This window comes from Somniosus microcephalus, chromosome 1 (genome assembly GCF_052327205.1).
Source record: "Somniosus microcephalus isolate GS21.2 chromosome 1, FLI_Smic_1.0, whole genome shotgun sequence".
NCBI lineage: Eukaryota > Metazoa > Chordata > Chondrichthyes > Squaliformes > Somniosidae > Somniosus > Somniosus microcephalus.
The window spans coordinates 285,920,092-285,936,812 of record NC_140987.1 but is presented as its reverse complement, the minus strand read 5'-3'; the positions used below and the strand labels follow the sequence as shown (position 1 = coordinate 285,936,812).

The 16,721-nt window shown below is 47.1% G+C and overlaps 2 protein-coding genes across 6 annotated transcripts in view; one reads left to right on the top strand and one right to left on the bottom strand.

Moving 5' to 3' along the window:
• Positions 1 to 16,721, top strand: part of dnah6 (dynein, axonemal, heavy chain 6) — a 1,317,984-nt gene that overhangs the window by 95,018 nt on the left and 1,206,245 nt on the right. The gene's annotated exons all lie outside the window — the stretch shown is intronic.
• Positions 1 to 16,721, bottom strand: part of LOC147124821 (tyrosine-protein kinase JAK2-like) — a 414,008-nt gene that overhangs the window by 64,015 nt on the left and 333,272 nt on the right. For all 3 annotated transcript variants that reach the window (XR_015079093.1, XM_085993603.1, XM_085993613.1), the window contains one exon: positions 16,050 to 16,169. Coding sequence is in view for 2 of the 3 variants with exons in the window: in XM_085993603.1 (XP_085849729.1) it covers positions 16,050 to 16,169 (120 nt within the window). In the remaining variant the exon portion in view is untranslated. The remainder of the gene's footprint in view (positions 1 to 16,049; positions 16,170 to 16,721) is intronic.

Below are 16,721 nucleotides of genomic sequence, written 5' to 3'. Positions count from 1 at the left end.
AAGCACAGCCACACCAGCCGGCTTGGCTGCAAGCCCTCAAACCACCGTACCTGGATCTAAACCCACAGGCAGCAAACGCAGCCCTCAACTTCAAACACTGGCTGGACTGCTTCGAATCCTACCTGGAAGAATCCGGCGCCCCGCAGAGATCCAAACTAAGACTTCTGAACGCCCAAGCGAGCCCGAGAGTATACGCACTCATACAGGACACGACTACGTACGAGGCCGCTATCAACCTACTGAAACAGCAGTACCGCAGCCCGGTAAATTACATGTACACCAGGCACCTCCTAAGATCCCGCCCGCAACAGCCAGGAGAGTCTGTAGCTGAATTTTTACGGGCGCTAAGAGCACTCGGCAGGAACTGTGACTTTAAAGCGGTGACGGCTGTTGAAAATACGGAAGATAATATCCGCGATGCCTTTGTGAAAGGCCTACGGTCCGACTACTCACGGCAAAGACTGCTTGAAGCTAAAGACCTCGACCTGGACAAAGCTGAAGCCCTCGCTCTCTCCCTGGAGGTGGCCCATCAGGACCAGGAGGCGTTTTCCAGGTACTGCTCGCGACCCTGGGACTCGGGCCCGACCCCTACCGCAATACCCTTCGCAGCGCCGCCCCCGGGACCTACCTCAGCGTCGGCGTCCCGGACCCGACCGGGCCCGCCACCCCCGGTACCGGCTCCGACATCGGGCACCCGCGATCGGGCCGCCGGCTGCTTCTTTTGCGGCCAGGAGAAGCACCCGAGGTCGCGCTGCCCAGCCAGGAACTCTACCTGCACAACCTGCAGGAAGAAAGGCCATTTCTCTAAGGCCTGCAGGAGCGGATCTTCAGAGGCCAGCAGTGCCTCATGCGAACTGTGGGGGCGGCCATCTTCTTTCACGGCAACTGAGGCCAGTATCCCCACACGTGAGTCATGGGGGCGGCCATCTTTGATCAAGGCAACCGACCCCAATAGTGCCTCATGTGAGTTATGGGGGCAGCCATCTTCTCCGCCATTTTGTCCTACCTCGTGGGAGACGCCATTTTACCCACCACGCCCGACTGCCACCGGGCCCCCGGACCCGACGACCGCCTCGCCCGCAGACGACAACGACTCGCTTACCTACACGCTAGCCTCCGTCACTCTGGATCAAGCCCGCCCACACCACCTGTCCAAGTCGATGATGGACATCAAAGTAAACGGCCACGCCACGACCTGCCTGTTCGACAGCGGAAGCACGGAGAGCTTCATCCACCCAGACACGGTGAGCCACTACTCCCTCCCTGTCCTGCCAACGCGCAACCGAATCTCGATGGCATCGAGGTCCCACGCCACGGACATTAGCGGCTACTGTGCTGTGACCTTGTCGGTTAAGGGTACAGAGTATAAAAACTTTAAACTCCTCGTCCTCCCCCAGCTCTGCGCTGCCGTCCTACTAGGGCTGGACTTCCAATCCCACCTCCAAAGTGTAACCCTAGCATACGGTGGACCCCTCCCCCCACTCACAGTCGACAACCAGCGAAGGTTAAACCGCCCACCGCGTAACACCTGCAGCCTATCCACCCTCAAGGTGCCGCCACCTTCCCTGTTCGCTAACCTCACCCCCGACTGCAAACCCGTCGCTACCAAGAGCAGGCGGTACAGCGCTGGGGACAGAGCTTTCATTAGCTCTGAGGTGCAGCGTCTCCTGAAGGAGGGCATCATCGAGGGGAGCAACAGCCCCTGGCGTGCCCAGGTCGTGGTCGTTAAGACCGGCGATAAAAATCGCCTGGTCATCGACTACAGCCAGACCATAAACAGATACACCCAGCTGGACGCATACCCCCTTCCCCGCATATCTGACATGGTCAATCAGATTGCACAATACCGCGTATTCTCGACCATCGACCTTAAGTCGGCCTACCACCAACTCCCTATCCACCCCGAGGACCGCCAGTACACCGCCTTCGAGGCGAATGGGCGCCTATACCACTTCCTTAGGGTCCCCTTCGGTGTCACCAACGGGGTCTCGGTCTTCCAAAGGGAGATGGACCGGATGGTTGACCAGAACGGACTGCAGGCCACATTCCCCTACCTAGATAACGTCACCATCTGCGGCCGCGACCGGCAGGACCACGACGTGAATCTGGAGAAATTCCTCCGTACAGCCCAACGGCTGAACCTCACCTACAATAAGGAGAAATGTGTGTTTAACACCTCGCGCCTTGCCATCCTTGGCTGTGTAGTAGAGAACGGACTCATCGGCCCCGACCCCGAAAGAATGCGCCCCCTCATGGAGCTACCCCTCCCCCACTGCCCTAAGGCACTTAAGAGAACCCTGGGGCTCTTCGCCTACTATGCCCAATGGGTGCCCAATTATGCGGACAAAGCCAGACCCCTCATGAAGTCCACATCCTTCCCCCTTACGGAGGAAGCGTGCGCAGCCTTCTCCCTCATTAAGGGAGACATTGCCAAGGCCACTATGCACGCAGTGGATGAGTCCATCCCCTTCCAAGTCGAGAGCGATGCATCCGACTTCGCCCTAGCCGCCACCCTTAACCAGGAGGGGAGACCGGTGGCCTTCTTCTCAAGGACCCTACAGGGCCCTGAGATCCGACACTCGTCGGTCGAGAAGGAGGCCCAGGCGATTGTGGAGGCGGTACGACGCTGGAGGCACTACCTGGCAGGCAAACGATTTACCCTCCTTACCGACCAACGTTCGGTCGCTTTTATGTTTAATAACAAGCTGAGGGGCAAAATCAAGAATGACAAGATCTTGAGGTGGAGAATCGAGCTCTCCACCTACGATTATGATATCTTGTACCGGCCAGGTAAGCTGAACGAACCCCCCGATGCTCTGTCACGAATTACATGCGCCAGCGCGCAAAGTGATAGACTTCAGACCCTCCACAACGACCTCTGCCACCCCGGGGTCACCAGACTTTACCACTTCATTAAGGCCCGCAACCTGCCCTACTCCATCGAGGAGGTCAGGACCATAACCAGGAACTGCCAGACCTGCGCCGAGTGCAAACCGCACTTCTTTAGGCCGGACAGAGCAAGCCTGATCAAGGCCACCCGCCCCTTCGAGCGCCTGAGCATCGACTTTAAGGGGCCCCTCCCGTCCTCTGACCGTAATGTGTACTTCCTCAACATTGTTGATGAGTACTCCCGTTTCCCCTTTGCCTTCCCCTGCCCAGACATGACCAGTACCACGGTCATTAAATGCCTGAACGACCTCTTCGCCTTGTTCGGGTTCCCAAACTATATACATAGTGACCGGGGCTCCTCTTTCATGAGCGAGGAACTCCGTCAGTTCCTACTAGCGAGAGGTATTGCAGCAAGTAGGACCACCAGCTACAACCCCCGAGGGAACGGCCAGGTGGAAAGAGAGAACGCGACGGTATGGAAGGCCGTCCTCTTAGCCTTAAAGTCTAAGGGCCTCCCAACCTCCCGCTGGCAGGAAGTCCTCCCGACAGCGCTGCACTCCATCCGGTCACTACTTTGCACTGCCGTTAACGCCACCCCCCATGAACGAATGTTTGTTTTCCCCAGGAAGTCGACTACGGGAACCACTCTACCAACCTGGCTGACCTCTCCGGGGCCCGTCTTGCTGCGAAAGCACGTGAGGGCCCATAAAACAGACCCCCTGGTCGAAAGGGTGAACCTCCTGCACGCCAACCCCCAGTACGCCTACGTGGCTTACCCAGACGGGCGGGAGGACACTGTCTCCTTACGAGACCTCGCACCCTCGGGCACTCCGGAGACACCACCTTTACCCCCCCCCACCACCCCCCCAATTCCAGCCCAGGTAGACGGCATGCCGGAACCCCACGAGCCTTCGCCGACCACGCAGACACCAGCACTAACACCGGATAATGCAGCACCGCCGCTGCGACGATCGGAGAGGCTTACGAGGCCTCCGGACAGACTGACATACCAGAACTGGTAGTACACTTCACCCCGCCGGACTCAAATCTAAACAAGGGGTGAATGTGGTAAACCACTTTTATCGTTACACTATAGTTATCACTGTTGTATTGTTATCACCGTTATCACTGTTGTATCACGATACGAGGTCGCCTCTTGTCGCGCTGTTATACCTGGGCTGACCACCTCCGACTCCGCCCATGGCTCCACCTACCTGCCCAGGTATAAAGGTAGTCGACTGGCTGGTATTCCTCCTTGTTGGACCCGATCACCCACGAGGGTGGGCTCTGTTATTTAGTCAATAAAAACCTTTAGTTACGTTCCTAACTCGTCGCTTTTTATTGGACGAATTGATAGGTATATCAATATGTTGTCGAGTTAATTGATTACAATGTTCAGAAGATGTTTATGGATGAGGAAGACCATTCCCCATCTGGCAGTATTCAACTGTTTCTTAAATGATTCCAGGTTGTCCAGAGAGTATGGTGAACAGTTGTTTATCGGACTGGAGTAAGGTATACAGTGGTGTTCCCCAGGGGTCAGTACTAGGACCACTGCTTTTCTTGATATATATTAATGACTTGGACTTGGGTGTACAGGGCACAATTTCAAAATCTGCAGATTACACAAAACTTGGAAGTATAGTGAACATTGAGGAGAATAGCGAGAGACTTCAAGAGGACACAGACAGGTTGGGGGAATGGGTGGACACGTGGCAGATGAAATTTAACGCAGAAAAGTGTTGTAGGAAGAAAAATGTTGGTAGGAAGAACGAGGAGAGGCAATATAAACGAAAGGGTACAATTCTAAAGGGGGTGCATGAACAGAGAGACCTGGGGGTATATGTGCACAAATCGTTGAAGGTGGCAGGGCAGGTTGAGAAAGCAGGTAAAAAAGCATATGGGATCCTGGGCTTCATAAATAGAGGCACAGAGTACAAAAGCAAGGAAGTTCTGATGAACCTTTATAAAACACTGGTTCGGCCTCAACTGGAGTATTGTGTCCAATTCTGGGCACCACACTTTAGGAAGGATGTGAAGGCCCTAGAGAGGGTGCAGAAAAGATTTACAAGAAAGGTTTCAGTTACGTGGATAGACTGGAGAAGCTGGGGTTCTCTTTAGAGCAGAGAAGGTTGAGAGGAGATTTGATAGAGGTGTTCAAAATCACGAGGGGTCTGGACAGAGTAGATAGAGAGAAACTGTTCCCATTGGCGGAAGGGTCGAGAACCAGAGGACACAGGTTTAATGTGATTGGCAGAAGAACCAAAGGCGACATGAGGAAAAACTTTTTTACTCAGCAAGCAGTTAGGATCTGGAATGCACTGCTCGAGTGGGTGGTGGAGGCAGATTCAATCATGACTTTCAAAAGGGAATTGCATAAGTACAAGAAAAAATTTGCAGGGCTACGGGGAAAGGGCGGGGGAGTGGGACTAGCTGAAGTGCTCTTACAGAGAGCCGGCACGGGCTCGACGGGCCGAATGACCTCCTTCTGTGCTGTAACCATTCTATGATTCTATGTTTTCACCTCCACTACTCTATCCAGGTCTATTCCATGTACTGATTTCTCTGAAGAAGAACTTTTTCATTACCTGTCCTAAATCTGCCATTTACTGGCTTGTCCCCTTGCAATTTAGCTGGCAGTAATTTCCTGCATTTATATTTTCCATAGCTTTTACTATCTTATACACCTCAATATAACACCTTTCAGATACCTCCACGAAAAGTTACACGCGGGGCTATTCTGAGATACAGAGTTCCCGTCCTTTATACGATCGTATGCCAGTGGCACCAGGAGTAACACCCATCTAACCACCAACCATGGATGCCAAGTTTTCTATGAACCAAACAGCTTGTGTAAACGGTTGACCAGGCTACTCAAAAAATGTCACCAGAAAATCAAAATCATCACAGGGACAACCTTTTCCCTGCAAACTTAAACCTGCAGTTTATACTGTACTTCTTGCATCTGTGATTCAAAGATTGGATTGCAGGATGTGCACTACAAGACTGAACCAGTGCGTGTACAAAATAAAGTCATTAGTCATTGTACACCAGGTGTATGCAAAATTGAAGTCTGAAGAGATCAGGGAAAGAAAATGCCACGAGCAAACTTACAAATCAAATTACGTGGACAACCGGACACCTGCTCCCACAGACAGTTTTACTATTCAACACATTTCAGTTGGAAAAGCAGAAGAGACACAGAAAATACAAATTAAAATGGGAGATATAACTATAAAAACTTACTGGAGACAGCAAACAATATGTTGAACACTACTAGATATTCAACCAGAGCCTTTGTAGCTGGAAGCGCCAAGAAAATATTGATTGAACTACATCATGTACTTCACAAAGCTGCGTCAAGGATGCCATCACAACCTGGCTATGCAATCTCGGGAAAATACTCGAGGTGGAGACATTGTCACACAATAAGCTCTCTACCTTTAAATGATGCTCCCCCTCACTAAACTTAGGAGGTGCCTCTTGACTGCACTGCTGTACAGACAGGAGCCTGTTTGTGAAAGAGTTAGCAGGCAGATTAAGAAAGATGAGCTCGATCATAGGTCATATGTCTGCTCAGCACATGGGTTGATAAAGGAAATAGCCAACAGAGCAGAAGGAGCTGCAGAACTGAGGGAAAAGACCGGACGATGCAGCCTGACGCAATTATTAGGGCACAAAACATGCCTTTATTGGGTAGCAAGACAGGTGAAGTAATTTGCGCATCTGATAGTTAAAACAGTAATTCAACCACATGGTAGTATACTTGATTAAAGCATACGAGAACCCTGGCGGTGCGCAGATGCAGAACTTTGTTCCTAACCCTCAGGTGTGAATGAGGATCAGGGGGTGTGGCAAACAGTGAGGATGATACCAATCGACTGCAACAGGACATAGAAAGGCTAGCAGAATGGGCAGACAAGTGGCAGATGGAATTTAATACATAGAAGTGTGAGGTGATGCATTTTGGCAGAAGGAGGCAATAGACACTTAATGGCACAGTTTTAAAGAGTGTGCAGGGACAGAGGGACCTGGGAGTTAATGTGCATAGGTCCCTGAAGGTGGCAGGACATATTGAGAGAGTGGTTAGGAAAGCATATGGGATCTTGGGCTTCATAAATAGAGGTATTGAGTACAAAAGTAGAGAAGTTATGCTGAACCTTTATAAAGCGCTGGTTAGGCCACAAGTGGAATATTGCGTCCAGTTCTGGTCACCACACTTTAGGAAGGATGTGAAGGCCCTTGAGAGGGTGCAGAGGAGATTTACCAAAATGGTTCCGGGGATGGGGGATCTTAGCTACAAGGACAGGTTGGAGAAACTGGATTTGTTTTCAGTAGAACAAAGGAGGTTGAGGGGTGATTTGATAGAGGTGTACAGATTAAGACAGGTTTGGATAGGCTAGACAGGGAAAGGCTGTTCCCACTAATTGATGGTACAAGAACGAGGGGACACAGATTTAAGGTTTTGGGCAAGAGATACGGGGGGACGTGAGGAAAAACTTTTTTACGCAGCAAGTGATGACCTGGAATTCGCTGCCGGCGGAAGTGGTGGAAGCGGAGACATTCAATGTTTTCAAGGGGAGACTGGATAGGTACTTGAGAGAAATAAAGTTGCAGGGCTACGGGGATAGAGCAGGAGAATGGGACTGAATGGATTGTTCTACAGAGAGCCGGCACAGATTCGATGGGCCAAATGGCCTCCTTCTGTGCCGTTATGACTCTATGACATGCCAAGCTATTCTATGCGGGTAGATACTAGCTACAAAAGCATTGTGTATACTGTCCAGGAGAGAGTGTTGTGTATCAAGGTGATAAAGCACGATTGTTGTTTTGTAGAATACAAGGCAGTGTGCTGAATTGCAAATCCAAGGATAAGGAACTCTAATTGAGTTGACCTACATGGATAACAGTTCAGTAAGAAAGTTTCAATGGTATTTTAGGATTACCACATGTAGAAATATCAACCGAATTATCTTTGTGTTCTGCCAGCCTCAACTCTATCACACGCCACACTGCAAAGCTATCCGGATGCCGTGCCTCCATATTTCCCAGCAGAAATTCAGAAAAGACAAAGCACCGAGAAACTATCGCTTTCCATCATGGGAACTTGAGCTAGTTTTACTCACCCATTTAGGAGAGAAATTTTAGGAGGAGTAACCCTGGCCCTAATTCACACTCACTATTCAGACAGCAATACGGCTACAAGTTAGCTGCAAAGTTACAGTGGATTTAGATCATACATCTGGCGGTTGCTGCATTGCAACTCTATTGTTAGGATGCAGAAATAACCAGAAAATCTGCCTGCCAAGCACTGGGTGTTAAGAAGTAGTCCTGAGATTTACAAGCTGGAACTGAACGAGATTATATAAAGAGTGGAATTCTCTTGTTATTCTGCATACCATCCTGTTTCAGCACACTCCTCCTTCCAGCCAACAAACGCCTATTATCAACACCACCATATTGTGGTCAGTAATCGTGTAAGTTCCAGAGCCTCTACAGCCTGAACTCATTGTGAATGCTGCGGTTAGCTACATATTCAAAACTGCAATTTCAAACTGAACGCACACTTTAGCTAGTAAAGGGCTGTCTAGCTCCCTCAGTGACTCGCAATAGTTAAATTGCATTGTCTGGCGTTGTACTGAGCCATACATATCGTAAAGGTCTCAGTTTTGAATGCTGATCTGTGGCAAGTTAGAGCAGGTTACCACAACTGGCCCAAGAGCTGGGAAGGAGGGAGGAAAACACTAGTTAGGCCACAGCTAGAGTATTGCGTACAGTTCTGGTCACCACATTACAGGAAAGTTGTGATTGCACTAGAGAGGGTACAGAGGAGATTTACGAGGATGTTGTCATGACTGGAGAATTTTAGCTATGAGGAAAGAATGGATAGGCTGGGTTTGGTTTCTTTGAAACAGAGGAGGTTGAGGGGAGACTTGATTGAGGTGTATAAAGTTATGAGGGGCTAGATAGAGTGGATAGGAAGGACCTATTTCCCTTAGCAGAGGGGTCAATAACTAGGGGGCATAGATTTAAAGTAACTGGTCGTAGGTTTAGAAGGGATTTGAGGAGAAACTTTTTCACCCAGAGGGTGGTGGGGGGTCTGGAACTCACTGCCTGAAAGAGTGGTAGAGGCAGAAACCCTCATCACATTTAAAAAGTACTTGGATGTACACTTGAAATGCCGTAACCTACAGGGCTACGGACCAAGAGCTGAAAAGTGGGATTAGACTGGATAGCTCTTTTTCAGCTGGCACGGACACAATGGGCCTCCTTCTGTGTCGTAAATTTCTATGATTCAATGTAAAAAAGCAGCCGGGGTTCCTATTCTCAATCACTATCCAGTAAATGTTCACTCAGGACAGGATCGGGCTCGCCACAATGAAACAGCCCACTGACACGTTCTACCTTTACACATGAAGAATAGGCACACGGGTAATGCACCATACATCAGCAACTTCTGGCAAGTATGGAAGTCGGCTTGGATTGTAACCAATTGCAAACACTTGCCGCATCAAGTTTGAATCTTTTTGAAGATGCCCTCCGAGTGTTGATTAAAAACTTCAAATTTTGAAAAAAACCCTTCAATTAAAAATATAGTATTGAAAAGATACTATAAACGCTGCAACTAAAAAGCAACAACACAGTCTACTCCCCTTTAAGAGTTCCATGATGCTTCTCGTGTCCATTTAAAATGGATTTGAAGGCAAATAAACATAATCCCGACACAAAAAACGAGGGGGGAAAAATTGAGTCGTGCCCCTTTGGGGCGCTAACTCCGTCGGGGCACTACTTTTAGCGTCCCGGAAAAATTAGCGCCCCCACGACCAAAATTGAGTGGCAGCACCCCAAGAGGGAAGTGGGGCGCTACTGGAAGCACCCCGCCTCCCTCTTGGGGCACTAAGAGGGAATATTGCGGTGCTATGTGCCGCGATACTGCAGGCCTTCCTCCCCTTCTTAAAGGGGAGGGGCCAAGCGCAGCGTGACCCAGGGCCCAGCTGGGCCACCGGGGATCGGAGTGCCGGCAAAAGTGCTCGGCACCCAAGAGAAGTGCCGGGCTCATGGAGCGCAGCCGGCACTCCGCAGGGGGAATTCACAGAAGGCCGGGGACGGCAAACCGGGCAGGTGCTGGCAGGCGGCCAGCAACAAAAATGGCCACCCAGCACCTTGCCTTTAATTAGCGCCACCCCGGCTGCAGGTAGGCCCTCCTGGTCCAGTCGGACATTGCGTCCGGTGATAAGTTAGGGGGAGTTACCGAAGATCGCGGCCGTGGCGCCGTGCCCGGCGATGACGTCATCGCCGGCGGCGGGGCGCTAACAGTTACCGCCGCCGCTAACCTCCCGCTGAATTTCGCGGGAGGCATTGGCAGCGCTGCACCCGGGCGCTAGTTGCTTTGCTCCCCGTTAGCGCCCTCTTAGGGCACAAAGCAACCAAATTTTTCCTCCTTGGTATCTTAAAACTTGCTGCATAAATTCTGGAGCACGCAAAAAAGTCAGCCATAAAATCACAAACAGAAGAAAATGGGCAAATAACATACCTCATGTGCTTGCAGGTCCAATTTTCTGACCCCGTGTACTCGTTCTGTGCCTGTACAACTGGCACAGCTGAATGCAAAATCATACCCAATGACATCAATAAAAGTTAAAACAATGAATAGAACTTCGAAATTAAGTATGTTATTTGAATAATCTTGTGACCATTTCAGAAATGACAATCAACTGCAATGTAGTTCTGCAAGGGGTTAAAGTTTACAAAGCAGTACATACTTTCTGGTAAACACGTGTGATCCGCACCCCCTCGACTTGAGCTAAAGAAGTAGTGATGAGCTTTCTGTTGAAGGAAGCAAGCAACTCTGATGTGGTCGTCACTTGGCTAGACCAAGGGAGCCAGAACGTGCCAGCACCTATCACCCGAAACCCAATGTCACTGACACCAACAGGCTTAGAAACCGAGACTGAGCTGGTGCCAAATGAGGCATAACTTGTCAAAGCAAGATCATCAGGCATCATTTGCAATGCTTGTTTTGTTGCGGTCAAGCACAAGCCTCACAACATATTAAAAATAGCTACACTTCTATTTTTCCTTCGCGCTAAGGCACTGGAGGAGATTAGAGAGATAGGGCGGGGTGAGACCATGAGGGGATTTGAAAACAAGGATCAGAATTTAAAAAAATCAAGGCTTTGCCTAACTGGGAGCCAATGTTGGTCAGCAAGCACAGGGGAGACGGGTGAGCGGGACTTGGTGTGAGTTAGCACACAGGCAGCAGAGTTTTTGGCAGAGGTTGGCCTGGAGTGTATTAGAATAGTCAGGTCTATAGGTGATAAAGGCATGGATGAGGTTTTCTGCAGCAGATAAGTTGAGGTAAGGGCAGAGATGGGCGATATTACGAAGGTGGAAATGGGCGGTCTTAGTGACAGAACGGATATGAGGTAGGAAGCGCAATTCGTGATCAAATACGACACCAGGGTTGCGAACAGACTTGGTCAGCCTTAGATAGTTGCTAGGCAGGGAGTTATTTGTTATTCAGAGCGTTCTCAGTTATTTATCATCATCGGCAGAAAATGTCATATTTAAACCAGGATAAAACATTTTTAAAAACTTCCCATTACAGCGTTCACACACAAAATGGTTGTACTGAATATCATGATGCACAGTGTTAAATATGGGTCTTCACAGAAGCAACAGCATCTAAAACCTAAACAGAAGAGTTTGTAACCATTGGGAATCCACGGAAATTCAGCACATTTCTCTCATGCTCAAAAAAATGTTTTACTTTAAAGGTTCTTGGACATCATGTTTTTTTAATTAAGTGAAATAAACCAGTTTACAAAGCACCCACTACTCTGAGTCAGAGGTGTTGGTTCAAGCCCCACTCCAGGACTTAAGAGCACACAATCTCAGCTGACACCTCAGTGCAGCACTGAGGGAGTGTCGTCAGAGGTGCCGTCTTTCAGATGAGACATTAAACCATGGCCCCATCTGTCCTCTGAGGTGTACGTAAAAGATCTCATGGCACTATTCAAAGTGGAACAGGGGAGCTGTCTTGGCCAATATTTATTCATCAACCAACATCACTAATACAGATTATCTGGTCTTTTATCCCATTGCTGTTGGTGGGAGCTTGCTGTGCGCAATTTGGCTGCTGCGTTTCCGTACATTTTTGACTACACTTCAAAAACACTTCATTGGCTGCAAAGTGCATCTATAAATAGAAATTCTTTCTTCCTTTAACCAGAACACTATAGGTTTGGGGCAGTGAACTCTTTTGAGATACTCCTTACCTCAGGAAAAAAAAGTGCCAGCTTTTTAACAAGTATATTTTCTCCGTATTGAGACGGCTTCACTGAAGTTACCGCTTTATTTCAGCATCAGTGAAACACATACAGTGTCATCCAAGGTACGGAGCAGGAGATGTTCGATCTACTGTAAAAATCTGCAGTATAGCATCAACCTTCACAACGAATGCAAACAATTGCTTTTTTGACCAATTTTAGCTGATTTCTTAAAACTTTAGGGCATAGTATTTTTTAAAATCTAACTTCTGCTGAAGATGAAAATGACTTGCAAGCCCACAAATAGTTAACACACGCAGTCCACAGTAGACAAAATAAAACTCCATAAATCACTTGGATTACCAGCCAAAAAGCTGAACACCATATAACAAGAACATAGTGAAAACAGAATTAATATACCATCACTCAACTGAACCAGAAATTGTAGAAATTCCACATTTTGAATTTTGGATTGTTTTATGTGAGAGTGGTCAAGTCATTTCTAAAATGTAACTGGGCACCAAATGGGAAAATTTACTCTATAAACACTTTAAAATTCCACTATAGATAACGAACAGAGAAAATCATCCCCCAAATGACTTCTTTTTAAAGTGTAAGTACCTTTTACACTTATTTCTTGTCTTGTATGCTATCAAAGTTACTTAGGTTCCCCACCCTGTTCATCAGCAAACACCAGATCGCAAAGTCACGATCTTGCTCTGTCCTAGCCCATGTTCATTTTTGGACTTGGTGAAAGGTGGAAACCTCAACCAAGTGTAAATACCATGGCCCGGATTTTGCAGTAGTAATGTCGACAAAATTGTCAGCGTTCGCCATCATTACTCCTTTGAAACTAATGGCAACTTCTGGAGTCCACACATGCGCAGATAAACGCAGAAATCCAGAAGTTGCCGTCAGTGATTCAAGGTTTCTCCACAGGCTCCACTGTTGAACACCGCAGTGCCCAGCAATCAATTCAAATCACTGAACTGACGAAAGCTTACCCTTTTATGCTGGAATATCGCTGTTAAAATCCCCCGAAAAACTTAAGCCTTGTTGAAAGAGTTTTTAATGGCGTACTGACTGCTGAACAACTGTTCTGGCCCTGAAAAACTAATTTTATATTTGTGGAATGCCAAAAATTCCATGTTTTTTTAAGTTTATGATATTTCAGCTTTTACCTTAATCCCATGTGTGTGTGTCCCAATCTTCATTTCACTCTATATAAAATGATTAAAAAGTGAAGGATAAAACCTGCTTTTTACTTCCTGGTTTGCTGGCTGAGAATTCTTCATTGTGATTGGCTGCTTAGCCAGCTTGATGAGACCACTGATGCAGGACAGCCCCTTGACTTGGCGGCAGATTCAAATGAACGTTGGGAGAGGTGAAATCCACGCCACAGAGATCGCAAGATCTTTGTGGGAAGCTTTCTTCGAGGTCAGTGGTGGGCGCCATCACTTCGCTGCTGACCGTAAAATCCAGGCTATCAAGAGAATATAATGTCAATTGTATTCTCTTATAGTTTGGGTCCTGTGAGTGATCAATAATCCATGGGAGCTGAATGGCTTATTTCAGAGTAAATTATGCTCTAAGCATTTATGCGAAGTACCAAGAAAAGCTCCTTCATTTCGTACCTTTATGGTGTAGCTCACATCAATTGGAAGCTGCACTACTTTCTTTTCATATCGGAGTAGAAGACGACTGCTAGAATTTTCCTTTTCTGATCGGAGTAGAAGACGACTGCTAGAATTTTCCTTTTCCGTGAAATCCCCCTCTTTTCTTCCCAAATTGTATTTTGCACATCGCCAAAGGGATTAGCAGGCAATCTACTGCCAAGCATTCATTAATGCTGCTCTCAGCTGGCTGGGAAAAGAGACAAATGAACATGGCCCCACCACTCCCCCCTTTTGGTCTCACCTTCCTACTGTAGCGTAGTAAGGATCGGGAACTTAGCATCATGGAGACATGGAACCCCCACCCTTACTCTCTGCCCACTTCCTCTCGCCACTATGGTCCCGAAGTGTTGTTGCTCCAATATGTGATGACATATCTTCACCAAAACTCCTCTACGCTCAAGTTTAGCAATTGCTTTCAAAAGATTTTATTCACTAGAATCACAGAATAGTCCAGCACAGAAGGAGGCCATTCGGCCCATCAAGTCTGCAGCGGCTCTTTCGAAGAGCGATCCAGTTGCTCTCACTCCCCCGGCTCTTTCTCCATCGCCCTGCAATTTTTTCTCCATGTATTTATCCAATTCCCTTTTGAAGGCTACAGTTGAGTCTACTTTGTGATCAGGTCAGCAGACCACATCACTTTTGTCCACCATTACTTTTTCCCTGAAATAAATGTAGCGATCTGTGTTTATTTCTGTTGCTATCCATGTGCGGCACAGCACTCATTTTACTCCGAAATGGTACTTCAGTCTGTACCACTACCCGCATGTGTACGGCAGTGAAAGCCTCCACACAGAAATGGGTCTGTTCTGTTCACAAGGGGTTCCAGCATGAACCTGAATTACTTAAACAAGTCACAATCTACGCCTGTTGGTCATCAAAACTTGTTCAGGTTACAACTTATGAACTGGATTTTACAGCAAGTACTTTGAATGCTCACTGATTACCCTGCTGCGTCCCATGTATTTGCTTTTCCGCTGCTGATCTTAGTTGGCGACTTTTAGAATTATTCCCAATAAATTTAGCTCGTTTTCCATGGATTAATCCCCCACTATACTTACCCATCTTTTCAACATATCCCTCAGCCTCTTCTCACACTAGGAGTCTCTGAAACCCAATTATTTATGTAGAGCTGAACCCAATTCCATTACCCTTTGTGTGAAAAAGCACCCCACCCCTCACCTTACTTCCCTTCTTACACCGAGCTTTCTCATTAGTCATTTGTGCCCATTGGTATTGGGAGCCATTTGCCATCCTGAACAATTTGCCTGCATCAGCCCTGTCAATCCCCTTCGTAATCTTGAAAACTTCAATTGCATCATCTCAAAGTCACTTCTTTGCCAAGGGAAGCAAGGCAAGTTCCTTAACCTTCCCTTGTAACAATAAAAGCAAGCAGATAAGCTAATATATTAGCAGACTGCCTACTTTCTAGTACTGTTTTCAGACTGATTGGGAGCCAACTCCCTCTTTTTACCAGTCTCTATCGAGTTATCGCTACGGAGTTACTTATTTAAATATAAAAAGAAAAAAGACTAACTATAAGCCTAAAGATCAAATTTAACTGGCACAAAAAGTCAAAATGGGGTCCAGCAGAATTCATATTAAATGTGAAAAGGGACTGATGAGTGCAGTCACTCTTGGAAAGATCAGCAGAATTTGGGAGTATATACTCTGAAATGAAAGGAGAGAAGCAGCAAAATCTTTAATCAGAGTGATTGCTGCAGAACTTATATTAGATGGGCATCAGTTCAAATCTGGTCTGTAGTATAGCACAGAACTGACACAGTTACATTGTGAAGTCTCATTGTATCCTTTGTGCATCTTAATTTTCAGTTTTGGCAAGGATTCTGAAGACTCCATCTCACCGGCTGCAATTTGTGATTACATCATTTTATGAGAAACCAGTGTCATTCAAATTTAAGCTTCAGCTTCTGTTTTCCAATTAAGTTAAATACTTTTAGCCTGGTCAGTTCCTTGTCTTTATCTGTCTTTTTACGGTCTTTAACTGAGGCTTAGACATGCTGACCAGTAAGTCGCACCAGAACTGCCAAACTGCTCTTTGGCCACAATCCAGTGACAGGTTTGACAATTTAGCACAAGTAGATTTCAGCCTTCATCAGTAGGTCCAGGAGCGGCCCTTGTATATGGTCCAGCCAGTGACTGTCCCTCCTTAAACTTGCAGGTTTAAATATGACACTCTGTATTACACCACCCTTACCAAAGTCTTGTTGTCCTGTCTGTTTATGGTGACAATTCTGCCTTCTGAGGAGCCATCTTTGCTTGCTTGCTTGATGCTGACGTTGATGATTTCAGGGAAATCGCAATAAGGCTGTAGATCCTGGCAACAGACAAAAACATTACGATTACAGTATGTTACAGCAAGTCAGTTAGAAATCAACTAGCCTTCATGTATTTAATTCTTGTGCAGTGATAATGTGACATTAAAAGGAAACAAAGATAGCACTTTTGGATTTTCCTGGGCCGATAACCAGATGGATTCAGACACATTTCTCCCCTTCTTCAGATTGTTTAGCTTACAAATGATTGCTTCCTCTTAGCTTCTGTGCAGCTCTGCCAACGAGTAAATCAGCTAACATTGGCCCTAATGTTCCTCTGCCAAATTTAACAATTCGCAATCACTTAACAAAAATCTCCAAATATTTAGTAGCTCATTCTCAAAAGGTAACCTGATATGTCCATTTACATGAAGTGAGAAACATGTAGCCTTGACAGAATCTACACAGCAGTCAGCAATATTGTTATTCTGTTGTGGCAACTAACGATGTAAGGGAATAAGAACATAAGAATTAGGAGCAAGAGTAGGCCATACGGCCCCTCGAGCCTGCTCCGCCATTCAATAAGATCATGGCTGATCTTTGACCTCAACTCC